The following is a 15,290-nucleotide window of genomic DNA, read 5'->3' as shown; positions in this document are numbered from 1 at the left end:
GCGCATGGGCTAAGTTGTTCCGTGACACGTGGGATCATCCTGGACCAGGGCTCGAACCCGTGTCTCCTGCATTGGCAGGCGGATTCTTAACAACTTTGCCACCAGGGAAGCCCTGTTTGCCTTATTTTTGATGTTTAGAAGTTCTTTATATATTCTGACAAAAGCCCTTTATCAGATTCTGCTTTTCAGATATTTTTTCCCAGTCTGTGGCTTGTCTTTTCATTTTCTTATTGATGCCTCTTGAAGAACAAAATAATTTTCTATAAAGTCCAATTTATCAATTTCTTCTTTTATGGATCATGATATAGTGTAATATCTAACGAATCTTTGCCTAAAACATGGTCACAGAGATCTTGTACTATGTCTTCTCCCAGAAATCTTATAATTTTAGTTCTTAGGTCTATGATGCATATTTCGTTATTTTTTCTGTATGGTATAAATTAAGAGTATAAGTTCATTATTTTGCACATGAATGTCAAATTATCCTAGGAGCATTTCTTGAGAAGACATCCCTTTCCCCATTGAACTACCTTGGCAGTTTGTTGAAAATTAATTGACCATCAATGTAAGGGCTTATTTCTGTACCTTCTATTCTATTTCATTGATCTGAACAGTTATCATTATGCCAATATTATATTCTATTATTGTAACTTTTGAAATTGGATGTTATAATTCCTCCTACTTTGTTGTTGTTTTGATGTTCTTGTCCCTATGTTTGTCCATTTGAAGACTGGCTTGTAATTTCTACAAAAAGTGTTTGCTGGGATTTTAATAGGGATCACACTGAATCAATAGTCAGAGGTTTTATATTTCTTTTCTAAAATTTATTCCTAAGTATTATACTCTTTTTCATGTTATCGTAAATGGAATTGTTTTCTTAAATTCATTTTTAATTTGCTATTTCTTAGCATATAAAAATTCAACTGATTTTTGTATATTGGTCTTATATCTTGTGACCTTGCTAAATTTATTATCACTTCTAGTATTACCCTTTTTTTTGTACATACTTTAGATTGTCATGCATAGATCATGTCATCTGTGAATAAAGAGAGCTTTAATTTTTCCTTTCCAACCTATATGCTTTTATTTTTCTTTCCTTATTACAATGGCTAAAACTCCCAGTGAAATGTTAAAGAGATGAGAGTGGACATCATTTTATTCTCAATCTTAGGGGGAAATCATTCAGCCTTCACCATAAATGTGATGTTAGCTGTAGGCTTTTCATAAATGCACTTTGTCATATTGAAGAAATTCCCTTCTAGTGCTAGTTTTTTTAGCATTTTCACCATGAATGGGTATTAGATCTTGTCAATTGCTTTTTCTGCATCTATTTTCATCTCCATTTTTAAAAATCTCTATTAAACTACAGAAAAATATGGCAGTTCTTGACTTCTGTTTCCTGACAAGAGGATGTACTAGCAGGTCCTGTTTACCTGATTCCCCAGCTCAACCCCAGAGATGCACAGAAGCTGTAACCAACTGTGATGACAGTTAGCTGACCTATTGTGTAAAGAAAACAGTGGCCCAGAGATGGAAAGGGCTTGCTTTTCTCTCCCGATCGCTCTGGTCAGCTTATGGTCACCTCTATGAAGCAAAGAGCTCTTTAGTTAAGAAAAATGCTGAGGTCATATTTTCCCTGAATTTATTTTAGGAGAACTTCAAATCTAATTTTTTTTTTTTTTTTTTTTTTTTGTGGTACGCGGGCCTCTCACTGCTGTGGCCTCTCCCGTTGCGGAGCACAGGCTCTGGACGCGCAGGCTCAGCGGCCATGGCTCACGGGCCCAGCTGCTCTGCAGCATGTGGGATCTTCCCGGACCGGGACACGAACCCATGTCCCCTGCATCAGCAGGTGGACTCTCAACCACTGTGCCACCAGGGAAGCCCTAAATCTAATATTGTAAACAGCATTTTAATGTGGTGATCATTTGATGTTCCAGGGCTGGCACTGAGTAAAATCTGCTTTTCAAATGGAGATTGTTGACTTGCCAGGTGCCCTGCATCTGTCTGACTGCCTTCTTTTGCTTTGGGCTTCACTCAAAGGTGGTGGACATATGGGTTCTGTCAGTAATTAGCATACTTCCAATATAGGTTCATTTATGAGGACTGTCACCTTCATTTTTGACAGTTTTGCTAGATAAAGAAAACTTGATTGACATGCTTTTTTCTCTCAGCACCTTGAATATGTCTTTCCACCACCCTCTGGTTTCCCTTGTTTTTGATAAGAAGTCAGCTGTTAATTTTACTGTGGTTCCCTTATATATGATGAATTGTTATTCTATTTTTACTTCAAAGCTTTCTCATCTTTGTCTTTCAGCAGTCTATGATGTACCCACACTAGTGGGTCTCCTTATGTTTACTCTGCTCAGGATTTACTGTGTTTCTTGGATCTATAGATTAAAATTTTTGTAAAATTTGGAAAGTTTTAGGCCACTGTTTCTTCAAATATTTTTTTATACATCCTTCTAGCCTTCCTTTCCTTCTTTTACTCACAGCTGTCCCACAAGTTTCTGAGGCTCAGTTCATTTTTTCTCAATATTTTAAAATTTGTTTTTCATACTGGGTAGTTTCTGTTGGTCTAGAATTTCCCTTTAGTTCCTTTTTTTAAAAAACAACCTCTGTTTCTCTACTGAGAGTTCCCATTTGTTAAGTCATTTTTCCTTTAAGTTTTTAAACATATTTATAGTAGGTGTTTTGGATTACCTGTCTACTAAATTCAACAAGTGGGCTCACTCAGCCTGTCTGTTGGCTACTTATTTTCCTGAATTTGGATCACAGTTTTCTGTTTATTTAGATGTCTCATAATTTTTTGTTGAAAACTAGATATTTTACATAAAACACTGTAAAAATTTTGGATGGAGTCTAGTTTTCCTCCTGAGATGTTTTATTAAAACAATAATTACTGGAACTTCAGAATCTGTTTTCCTGAGTTGTGGGGCTACTAGTGTCCCTGATAAATTTTCCTATCTTATTTTTTAGCCTGTTTCCTAAAAAATTAGTATAAATGTTCCTAAAAAATAGTATAAATTATAATACGAATTCTAATATTTTCTTCCCATACCAGTGGTGTGGTAAAATGACTCTACCCTGAAAGAGGAGTCATGCTGCTCCTCTTCTCAAAGTTCTTCTCTTGCTCCCAACTTCAAAGGAGGAAAACTGAGAGTTAAGGAATATAAGGCTTTGTGGGAAGTGGGGAGGAATAGACACCACACTAAGTAAAGCTCTTTTACCCAAATTAGGTTGGCAATATTTGGAACTAGACAGATCATTCATTTTCTATTCTAACAAAGAATAGAAATTTAGAAATTTTTAGACTGTTGCTCTTCATAGTCCAATATGATGGTCATAATATGTGCTTTGTTTTGTTGTAAATATTTGCATAATATTTTAGTGAAACCTGTTGATTGTAAAGAACAAAGACTCACTAAAGGCAAAACAGGAAAAGAATGGGTTAAGGGTGATTAGAAGTAACAAATCTCTCAAAGCCTATCTGCACTCCCATGTATATTGCGTCATTGTTCTCAATAGCCAAGATATGGAAACATCCTAAATGTCCATCAAGCAGATGAATGGATGAAAAAGATGTTGTATATATACACAATGGAATATTATTCAACCATGAAACAGGAGGACAGCCTACAATTTGCAACAACATGGACAGACCTTGAGCACATTATGCTAAGTGAGCACATTATGCTAAGTGAGATAACTCAGACAGAGAAAGACAAGTACTGTATGATATTACTTATATATGGGATCTAAAGAAAGTCAAACTTTGGGACTCCCCTGGCGGTCCAGTGGTTAAGATTCCACGCTTCCAATGCAGGGGGTGTGAGTTTGCGCCCTCGTTGGGGAACTAAGAATCCACATGCCGTGTGGCACAGTCAAAAATAATAAAATAAAAATAAATTTAAAAGTCAAACTTCTAAAAATCAGGGTAAATGCTTGTTATGAGGGGATGGGGGTAGGGAAATATGACTGATGTTTAAGGCTACAAACTTGCAATGAGTGGCAAATTAGCCATAGAGATCTAATATACAGCATAACGAATATAGACAATAGTGCAATATAATTATGTAATGTGATAAATATCACTACAATGGCAATCATATGGCAATATATAAATGTATCAAAGTAACACACTGTATACCTTAAATTAACACGTTATATGTCAAGTATATTTAATTTTTTAAAAATATCAAGGAACAATAAAAAAATGAATTATAGGGGCTTCCCTGGTGGTGCAGCGGTTGAGAGTCCGCCTGCCGATGCAGGGGACACGGGTTCATGCTCCGGTCCGGGAAGATCCCACATGCCGCGGAGCGGCTGGGCCTGTGGGCCATGGCTGCTGAGCCTGTGCGTCCGGAGCCTGTGCTCCGCAACGGGAGAGGCCACGGCAGAGAGAGGCCAGGGTACCGCAAAAAAAAAAAAAAAAAAAAGAAAAGGATTATATTCTGTCTTCATGGGGAGAATAAAATCCCAGAAAACATTAGGACCAAGGCAGCTGTTCTCTCTGGCTCGCTTGGTCTCTCATTTCCAAATTTCCAGGGGAAAAAAATCTGATTGGTATTAGTATAGGTTATGGGTCAATGGTCAGCCAATGGATTGGCTACATTTGTATCGGGTCCCCACCAGGGTTGCTTCCATGGCCAGATGAAAGGTCATGAGGCATGCAGGACTGCTTACTTCAAGGGCCATGCATATAGGTACTTGAAAACATGTCTATTATACGTACCAGATGTTTGATGCCTTTCTGATTTTATGAAGTTGTTAAATTTGCATGATTCTATGGTGTTCCAAAAGACAGAGCAACCTGGATGCTTTCGATGGAAAAAATGTAGGCAACCCTTATTTAAACTGCTTCACAAAGCTGAGTTTCAACTGATATCCCCAATATACAGAATTTTATAGCCTTAGCTCTGAAGATGATAACTTCAAGCCAAAGCACATGCACCCAGTTCTTTTCACACAGGTTCCCTCCCTCATAGAGGAGTAGAGATAGGTCCTGATAGAGATGAGATCTGAGACCTTTCTCTCTTAGCGGATTACATGGCAGAAACCTCTACTCTGTTCTGCCATACATTACCTCACTTTTCCACACTGAACCTCTAGTCCATCTTTTTCTAATTACCTCCCAACATTACTGATTCTAATCTTTCATTGTTGGAAGTCAAATTCTTCCAAAGACTACACGGATTCATGACTGTTGGCTTTTCTTAGTGTGGGAGGCACTTCAGTAGTCCAAGGCACTATGGAGGCTAAGGTCATTACCATGACATGTATCTGATCCTTTAGGAGAGAAGGCTCATACACTATATAACTATACCACGGGGTAGAGAGTTTTAAGTGCCAAGGTAATACACTAAATCAAAAATCATCCTCTCCAGAGGCGGGTAAGATCACGAAAATTTCTGAAAAGGCTTTACAGGTTTAATGGTTTATTTGGCTGTGCCTCTAAAGGCAGGGGAGGATTTGCATATTCAGAGAATGTGCTGGAGGTGGGATACAGCCAATTCTGCAATCCTGAGTAGAATTGTTATTAAGCTCTAGCATCCACTCCCAGGACAAGTTTATTCCACTGCTCTCTTTCCCTCATTTGCCACCTGCCTGTGTTTTAACATTCCTTTTAAAAACAAACAACACCTCCCCACCCCCAAGCAGTGTGTTTGTGGAGTTCTTATCTTAACTTCTCCCACCTCCTCCATAGGCATCCAAGAATGAGAAAAGAGACTTTCTGCTTCTTTCTTTTCCTTGCTTCCTCTGCTATTCTTTGTCAGAAATTCACTACTAGTCATTATGGGCTAATGTGAAAATAACAAACATTGGAAAGTTACAAAGTTTTCATAATCATGAAAGATTCAGGTTGACTTCTTTCTGAGACAGTAATTTAAAAGTTCCCGTGGATTTCTGCTGTTTACTTTTGTTCTTGAGGATGCCCCACAGTCGCTGAGCAGAGGCCCTGCTTCCTATCTCAATTTCCCAGCAGTTAGTTCCACCAAGGTAGTGTGGCTAGCAGGTGAAATGCTTCCCCTTCACATGTAAATAATTTGCATTTCTATGGACCCTCGGGGTGAGAGACAATGGTTTCTACTCTTCACTGGAACTCTGGAATTGAGGCATTGCAATTTGCAAGTAAAGGGCACTTTTGTAGAAGAGAACTTTATTGGCAAAAAGAGTTAGGGTTTTGAGGGCAAAAAGCACAATCTTCAGAATCATTTGAGTAGTGTTCAAGGGCAGAACATTGGTAGTGAAAAAATAGAAGCTGCAAGAAATTCCTTTCAAATTGTTTCTTGCTGAAAAGAAAAGCCTATAGATGGATATGGAGGGAGAAGGATCGTGGTGTTACCAAAGATCAGATATTTGTAAGGTGCAGGAAAAAAATTTTGAAGGAGAGGATGTAACACATGATCTAAGAGAGCAATTATAATCAATGGAGGAAAATTCTGGGGTGGGAGGATGGCCAATGTTTAGGAGCACAAGTGGAGTGTGAGCTTGGAACAGAAGGCTGTCACCCTTCTCAGCCAGGACTGAAGGAAGTGATGAAGTGTAAAAATTGAGACTGAGATTTAGGAAAGTTAAGTTGAGAAACCTCGTGGTGGATGCCTCAGTCAAGTAGGAGGCAAGATCACTTGCAGAACTGGAAGAAGACCAAGTAGAGTGGAGGCCTGAGGAGAGCAGAAATAGGACAGATATGGGAGAAGTGCCCTGAATAATGTCCTTGGATCAGTATCCTGGATAATCACCCTCCTGATGAGGAAAGGAATTTAGAGAATCAGTGAAGACCCAGCCAAGTCTGGATAGCATAAACTTTTAGTGGAACAAAATGATTTCTTTATCCAGCAATGCTTGGTTGTAGAGGAGCAACTTCAAAAGAAACCTTTCACTGAAGCATGAGAATTACCAATAATAATAATAATAATAATAATAATAATGTTGATTGACAACATTTTAAGGGACATTTTTCATGGTGGATTTTAGTAACATTTTAGTCATTACAAACATGAAATACACAATATCAAAATACTCATCAAACATGTGATCTGAGAAAAATGCAAAAAGAAAAGATTACTGGAGTAAAAAAATCAGTTAGTTCTTGTTTTATTCTTTCTTTGCTAGCCTAAGGCAAGGAAAAAGGAAATATTAATGTTTTCCTTTCCACTCGACACATCTTCCATGATTATAAAAATAAAAAAAACCCAAGTCATTGGTATATTGTGAGTACATTAAATATAAGTCTTATTTATAAAAATGTGCATTTTACTTTTTCTATTTTCCTATAAACAGACACCAAAAAGAAAGCAAAAGGAAGAAATTGAAAGCATGATGAGCTAATTTCCATGATGGCAAGGCATGAGACAGCACTCCAATTCTGATTTCTTCCCAGTTCTGGAAATATTTAGGGGGAACACTCATGTTCAGCTGTTTTGTTCCACAGTCCAACCCTGCATAGGATTATCAACGACGTACAATTTTACTACAAATTGTGAAAGATGTTTTTCTTTTCTTTTTTTTTTTTGAAAGATGTTTTTCTAATCAAGGTACCAAGTTAACAATTCTTATCTATTTTTGTAATTTTCAATTATGGTAAGATAAAAACCAAAAGCAAAGCATATTATCCAACTTAAAATTCAGGACAGTAGTTAGACATATGTAGCTTGCACACATATTAATCTGTTTCTCTCAACAAAATATTTGTAATTTCCAAAATCCTATCAGCATTTTCACACAATATGGTCCCTCCAACTTGAAGGGCAATAACATAAACACAGTCTTCTTTCTAAAGAAACTAGTATAAAAATGGCAAAATCACCAAAAAGAAGGAACATAAGAATATCAATGATTATATCATAGGCAATATGCTTAAAAGCCTAATATGTTCATGAAGTCCTACTTTAATAGCTAGTATCTAAATATGAAAGTTATTTACAAATAAAAATTGCTATTGACAAACTAGAACAAAGTGACTTTAAATGAAAGCAAAGCACTTGTAGTTAAAGCTCCAGATTTTTTGTGTGATTCCATGTCTCAGTTAATTTCTTTATCAAATTTAGAGATAAACTGGGAAATACCTAGAAAACAAAATCCACCAGTTGTAATCTATTTCCTTTACTCTCTTGTGAAATTATCAGAAGACATGCAGGATCAACTCTATCACCTCTGTCTTTCCCAACCCTGTAAACTCTTAGGGGAAAGACCATGTACCTGTCAAGCTAATAGTGCAGAATGTACACACAGATGGGTGTTTAATAAATATCCTTCAATGGAGAGATTAGAGGTTTTCTCTGGGAAGCGGGGAACACCTTATCTCATGCATTGACTCAATGACATCCATCATACAACACGTCAGCCTGTTTCCTCATCAAAATATCACCCAAAGGAAATCATCTTTGAGTCTCCTTTAAGTCTTAGACCCCACATTTTGAGGCAAGATCCACCCCAGGGAAGGGGGAGTGGTTGGGAAGAACAAGTAGAATTCATGTGGATCAGTGACGTCAGGAAGAAGCAATGATTTAAAGGATGGGGTGCAAACTCACCTGGAGAAGCAGAAGCTGCACACATGTCAAAGTTCAAAGGGCAGAGGCTGAGGGACTCCCCAGTCGCAGGAAAAGTGAAACGCCCACTCCCAGGCTCTCAAGGATTCGTATAGGGGCTCAGCTGTCCCCTCCTTTGACGCGACGGACAAACCCTACCATGCACAGCTGCTGTTGCCAGGAAGGCAAAGCGAAAGCTGCCCCAATTTCAGAGCCAGCACTCGGGAATCCCCCGGTAGTTCTTTCCCCCACCCTCTCCCTCGCCCAAAGCCAGAGATACCTTCATCCTTACTCCTCACCGTTTCCAGGCCCTCTAGGTCTTAACGGCATCGGTCTCTATGGCGACCTGAAACCTCAGTTCCCATTGGTCAGTTCAATATGAGGGCCGGGCCAATGGGGAGGGCCAGCCTTTTCCTTCCTACCAATGGGATTGGCAGGGAGCAGGTCCGGAGACGGCGGCGTGCTGACGTTCCCGGGAGCCTGGAGCTGGCTGGGCAGGCGGGCTGGCGGCTGGGCGGGCGGCGGCGGCCTCTGGGCAGTAGAGGGGGCTCCGGGGCTGAGTCCGCGTCGACGCCGGCCGCGGAGGCGGCACCATGGGCAAGGGGTAGAGGGGCAAGTTGGCCACCGCCGCCGTCGGGGGTGGTGGGCGAGCCGCTTTGGGGTAGGGGGCGGGAGGGGGAGGGAGGGGCGGGCAGTCGCTCGGCCGCGGCACTTTTTTAATTTTTTCGGGTGCCGCAGCGGCGACCCCTCGGCGCCGATGTTCCTGATCCCCGGAGCGACGACGGCTGCTGCCTAACCTGGAAAGTAAGTGTGCGGGCTCGCGGGAGGGCGCGGAGACTCCTGCCCACGAGACCCCCGGCCCTCGCCCCGTCGCGCCGGAGCCAAGACCTGCCTGCGAGGGGCGCGGGGCAGGGAGGGAGGGAGACGGGGACGGGCGCCTCCCTCCCGTTACTCCGTCCCCACCGCCTCGCGGCCGCCTCGGCTTTCCTGCCCCGCCTCGTGTTTCTGCCCGCACTAGCCTGCCTGCTCCCCTCCCCCCGGCAGGCGCACAAGTTTCACCCTCCATTTGCTTTTCCCTGCGATTATTCTGCCACGGTATCCCCTACATGCCGCGCACGACCCCTCCCCACGTTGGCCTTCTTGGATCTAGGGCCCCCAGCCCCAAACTTGAGTGCCACGCCGAGCCCTCCTGGACGTCTGCTCGGAGGCTTCCCAGCTCCTGCCCGCCTGGCACTCTGCTCCGCGCCCCCAGCACCCCTGGGCGCCCGCCTTCTCCAGCTCTCGGGGCTGTCCGTCCCTCTCTCCAGCCCCAACTCCCGCTTCTTGGCCTCCTCCCCTTCCTCCCACGTCCCTTCTGCCTGTACGGTCTTGTGTTTGCCCTCTGAGCCCCGCGCTCCTTGCCGGTCCTGCCCACCGCCCAGTCCAGTGCGCCCTTCTCCCCTCACCGCCTATCCTCACGCTCCACCCCTCCCCGTTCTCCAGCCCCAAGCTTCCCCGGCTGCCCTCTTGCGCTGCTGCTTCCTTCTCTCCCTGCCAGGAGTTGAAGAGGAGCTGCGGCACCCACCCACCCGCCCCCCCTCCCTCCGGCGGAACGAGTGTCCCTGCCCGCCGCTGGGGCTGCTCAGGCCTCTCTTCTTTTCCCCCCCGGGAAGCGAGGGGGTGAGCGGCTGGGCTGAGATTTGGCTGCGTGTTGGCTGAGTGCGACAGCGAGCTCGGGCAGTAGAGGCGCCGCGGCGGCCGTGGCCGCGCGGGGCGCAGCAATAAGCAGGTGTGTGTGTCCGGGGGGAACGTGCACCGCGGGCTCCTCGGCTGGCGACAGATTGTGCAGGAATGCGAGGAATGCATCAAGGGCATAGTCCACACGACCCGCCGCGTCAGAACTAGCGCCTTCCCGGTCCAGCTCTCGCCGAGCAGCCAGAGGTCACCGGAGCATCTTCGGAGCTGGTGAGCCTCGCTCCACTCCTCTCCTCCCCTTGCTTTTCTCCATGCGGCAGAGAGGGCGGCGGAGAGGAAGCCCGGCAGTTCGGGCTTCAGATAGCCTTTCTTCTGGGATTTTGGTGCGTTGGTCTCCAGGACCGTGAATTTCGGGCCGATGGCGGTGTAGCCAAGGTTATAGATAATTGCACGAGGTTCTTGGCAAGTTTGGTTTACAAGGTTTGAATAGTGCCTGACTTTTACGAGGGTTTTTTGAAAACCTGCAGGAAAGGGTGCCGAAGGTTCTTAGAGTAAAAAGCTTGCAGCTAACGTAATTTTAGCTCTATCAAAAAATGTCTGTTAATGCTCATGGATGGGGATATAGTTCAAGAAAGAACTTGAATGCATCACTTTGCTGTCATAAAAATTGTAATTTTTCCCTTGCATACTGGGCTGTGTTGGGACCTCTTATAATACATAATGAATAGAAACAGAGAAGCAGTGTTTGGTCAGCGATGGGACAGATAGGACTGTCTGGCACAGTTCAATTCAGGGCGTGTCAGTTACCATTGGAAGTAACATGGGTACTACAAGATCATGTATATTTCAAGATGTAATTTGTTAGTTGAGGTCACAGTTCTTTCTTTTTTTGTTCCCAAATTTGACCGAAAAATAAAAATACAGCTCTACAACTTTTAAAGAATGGTAATTATGTGTAAATTCGAAGTGATTAGTATACAGTTTCAATCAAATTTTATTTTCCTTAATGCAGAAAAGCAAATTTTTGACAGAAGTTGCTTTTCTAGAATTGGGCTTAGATTCTCTTATTTTAAAAGGTAAAGTAGAAGACTGCTTCTCTTTTTGAATGTAGTATATTACTGTAGAAAGTATCCTCATTTCTGGTACCTGTGAAACAGTTGTGGAAAATGGTAACATGAAAATGAGAACAATTGATGTCCAAAATAAGTGTTTCTGGATTTGGAAAAGCATGCTATGTGTGCTTTTATTTGACACAATTTTCTTTGGAGGTTGAATTTACTCTAAGCCTCTCCACACTTGGCTATTTTGTATCAGATTCAGGAAAATAATAAGTTGATTGTCCAGCTGTCTTCTAACACTACTGTGTTCAAGGGATCAAGGGCGTTGAAAATATACGAGCCTTTTATTTACTTAAGAACCCAATGGAAAGGAAAAATAGAAAAGGCAAAAAACTTTGTGCTGGGTGAGGTTGTGTCTTTTGGCTGCTACATTGTTTTTCAGGTATGTTCGTAATTAGTGGACCTTCTAATTTAGAGATTTAGCTCTAAATGAGAGTTAGTAACACTGTGTAGGATATTGGGAAGTGTTTGGAGATGCCAACAGGAAACTTATGTAATACAGTCCTCACAGCAGAGTTTAACACGTGCATATTTGATTTGATGCGAAGATTAGAAAGTAAAAGCACATTGAGTTTCTCTGCCACATTAGAAATCGAAATAGCCCGTTCAGGTAGAGAGAGAGAGAGAGAGAGAGAGAGAGAGAGAGAGAGAGAGAGAGAGAGGGAGTGTGTGTGTATGTGTGTGTGTGTGTGTATGTATATGAATGATTGGCTGTACAAATAGTTTTACATGCTTCAAGTAAAGGTAGGCTTTCAGTTAGAAATATATTCTATTTGTTACAGATATTTGAAGGGAGGAAGTTTTGAAACTGGTGATCATTCACAGTAAAATGACATAAACTGTTTCGACCAGAGTGCGTTTCCTCCCCAACCCCACTATTACATAAGAGAAGGTAGCTGCATTATGTGTCTTATGTATGATGTAGAAGATTCTAACTTGGGGGGCGAAACATCCAGTTATCTGAATTCTTACCTGTACTGTCTTCGGAGGGAGATAGAGGAGCCACAGTGGATATGGAAAGCATTGAGAGAAGGTAAGCAGAAAGTAGGAGCAGCTGGCGTTCATGGGGCGGGGGGGAGGGCTGTTGCTGCATTTACAAGCTGAATAAACCAAATCTAATTATGTGAGTAGTTCTGACACAATTTGAATTTAAGGAAACTACTACCAAACTGAGTTCAATAAAAACTTTAACAATTGTATGACCTTGAGTATCTGGATTGTCTATATTAAGTCAGAATTGCAATTTTCTTTGTTTTCTATACAAATTGGGAAAGTAAATTTAACTTAAAACTTTAAAATTTAATTTTTAAAATCCAATTATTGCCAGTTTTCAAACTGAGTTATTTCCTTGCTGTTGACCAGGGGTTGATTTAAATAGAGAATTTTCATACCCTCAATGATGCCAATCATTTAAGTCCAGTGCCTCACCTTACTACTTTGAAATATTAAAGTATTTTGAGAATGCTCCATAAGCTAATTTTTTTTTTTCTGTTCCAGTCAAGAGGTATGCCCATAATTTGCTTCATTTTTTTATTTTTTTATTTTTTTTATTTTTTTATTTTTTTGCGGTACGCGGGCCTCTCACTGCCGTGGCCTCTCCCGCCGCGGAGCACAGGCTCCGAACGCGCAGGCTCAGCGGCCATGGCTCACGGGCGCAGCCGCTCTGCAGCACGTGGGATCTTCCCGGACCGGGGCACGAACCCGTGCCCCCTGCATCGGCAGGCGGACTCTCAACCACTGCGCCACCAGGGAAGCCCTTGTTTCATTTTAAAATGGACATTATTCCTTTGTTTTTAACTGGAAGATGAAGTAGAGGTTATTCTAGGGTTCTTCTAGGGCTTAATCATTCATGGAGTTGTATGTCGCTTTGGGAAGTTGCCTTCACACCTTCAGTGTACTGGGAGATAATTACTTCCTCAATGTGTTAAATGGTTTTGTAGTGCTTTTCCTGCACTGAAGGGGGAAGAAGAATCTAATTCATGACACCAATAGACTGGATATGTTAGGAATATTAAGTAACTATTTCATGCCCAAAATGTAACTACAAATAGCTGCAAACAGAGAGAGACAGAGACAGACAAAGTAAAACTGGATGTAAGGCTTTGTGTACTTCCAGTTAGTGATGATAACAGTTAGCAAGTTAGTTTGATGCCCAGCAGTGAAAAATAACAGACTTCTTCTAGGGTAAGGGCATCAGGCCCTAAGTCACAAACAGCAATAATTCACGTGCTTACTGGTTTCAGTTGAGAAGTTGTACAACATTCAAAAGTTGCTCCCACTGTCACTTCAATAATTCAGTGGAATTATCTTCATCTTTTGGAGGCTGTGTTACCATAACTAAATTGGGGATATTACATGATGGTGCTCTTCAGTTAAACTTAGAATGCTATAGACATTCCATTTGTCATTGGTCTGAGGAGGTTTTTTTTATTATAATTTAGATTTATTTGATAAATTTATTTATTAAAATAAATTTGATATACCAATATATTTGATATACCAATAAATGTTGGCTACGTTGCTGATCATTTCATTATTCATAGTCTTGATAATATAGTTTATTATGACTCATATAGTGATTCATTGCAGGTGATAAAATGTCATTAGAGATTGCACTGTACATTTTTAATACTATAAAATACATAAATTAAAATATGGAAGTGTCTGAATTATTTTAAATCATATCATTGTGAAGCATTTTTCATGAACTGAATAATGCCTGATGATTGGTTAGATGCCAATCCCTGTAGGCTGATATATAATATATATATATTTGTGAGTCCAGAACTCACAAATAAAGGATGGGGAGGGAGAGGGTCAGGGGAACCAGTAACCCTTTTTTCATCAACAGCCAAGGCATGTTTAACTTCTATAGTTATTGTCTTATTCAGTATGAATTTAGTGAGTTACAAACATCCAAGGGTGTTTATTCTGCCCTTCCCTAATCTGGATCCCTGTGTCATCCCTGCCCGCCCCAACACACACGTACCACTACCGCTACCAATGCATCTGTCTGCTTGGAGAGGTGGAAAAAGCCCCCTTTCAGGGACCACTTACATAGAATATAGAAGTTGGTGCCTAGTGTTCCAGGTTGAATTTAGAGCAGATGTGGGTTTTTGTCATAAAAATGATTATATTTTTATGAAAGTTATGTAAAATGTGAGGTTGAAGAGGGGCTATCAGAGTACCATGCAGGCTTTGGGGGCCTGGCCTGGAACTTAGAATATAATTTTTCATGGACACCCACAGCCCATTTACAAATAGATTTTTAAAACAGTGGGTAGGTGGTATCTGAAATTCTGATCCACTGTAAGCGCTCTCTTTAATTGCAAACATGAGAGGAGGTGAAAAGCACCCTAAGCCAGAAATTAGGAGATATGCCATTAAACCTTTTGACCTCCACAAGCCATTTCATATTTGGGTTACAGCTTCCTACTTTTAAAAGTGCAGATTTTGGATTGCATTGATCTAAGATATATTTCAACTCAAGGTTCCCAAAGTTCTCAGGGTTTTTTTGTTTTTTGTTTTAAGAAAAAAGGTTTCATAAGCATTGCTGTATATAATCATTCCTATTTTCCCTTCTACCCCAAATCATAACAACAGGAAGTTGGGGTTCTCTTTTGAGACTTTTGAATCTCCTTCATGTTCATCTTAAATAGCTTTTTTTTCTTTAACAGTATAATTTTGGGAAGTGAGGGGAAGGGAATAAACCATATAATTCTTTGAAGGTCTCTGTCTACCCCCACCCCAGTTCAAGGTGAACCAAGGTACTTTAGGCCAGGGAAAGTCTTTGGGATTTTACCTTCACGTAGCGCGAAGCCCATGAGAAGTGTCATTATAAGGCAGTGAGGTGTTGTAGTTAGCAGCCAGAGTGTCATGGTTCAATTCTGCCTCTTCTGTTTGCTAGGTGTGTAACTTGGTAAATTATCTAACCTCTCTGGATCTCATTTTGCTCATCTGTAAAACAGAA

General features: G+C 41.5%; 2 protein-coding genes across 18 annotated transcripts in view; one reads left to right on the top strand and one right to left on the bottom strand.

The window, feature by feature from the left end:
* Positions 1-8,902, bottom strand: part of CCDC148 (coiled-coil domain containing 148) — a 265,676-nt gene extending 256,774 nt beyond the window's left edge. For 2 of the 5 annotated variants that reach the window (XM_032638642.1, XM_032638644.1), the window contains exon 1: positions 8,532-8,902. In XM_032638642.1, the coding sequence (XP_032494533.1) occupies positions 8,532-8,556 (25 nt within the window). In that variant the 5' untranslated portion in view covers positions 8,557-8,902. The remainder of the gene's footprint in view (positions 1-8,531) is intronic. The other 3 variants (XM_032638643.1, XM_032638646.1, XM_032638645.1) reach the window with 2 other exon arrangements.
* A 142-nt stretch (positions 8,903-9,044) lies between these two features.
* Positions 9,045-15,290, top strand: part of PKP4 (plakophilin 4) — a 253,207-nt gene continuing 246,961 nt past the window's right edge. For 6 of the 13 annotated variants that reach the window (XM_032637160.1, XM_032637169.1, XM_032637165.1 and 3 more), the window contains exon 1: positions 9,066-9,332. The gene's annotated coding sequence lies outside the window, so the exon portion shown is untranslated. Of the gene's footprint in view, positions 9,333-10,065; positions 10,473-15,290 lie in introns of those variants that run through there. The other 7 variants (XM_032637168.1, XM_032637167.1, XM_032637166.1 and 4 more) reach the window with 5 other exon arrangements.

Source organism: Phocoena sinus, chromosome 7, assembly GCF_008692025.1.
Source record: "Phocoena sinus isolate mPhoSin1 chromosome 7, mPhoSin1.pri, whole genome shotgun sequence".
Classification (NCBI taxonomy): domain Eukaryota; kingdom Metazoa; phylum Chordata; class Mammalia; order Artiodactyla; family Phocoenidae; genus Phocoena; species Phocoena sinus.
Note: the sequence above shows the minus strand (reverse complement) of the source record. Positions and strands in the feature narration are given on the sequence as shown.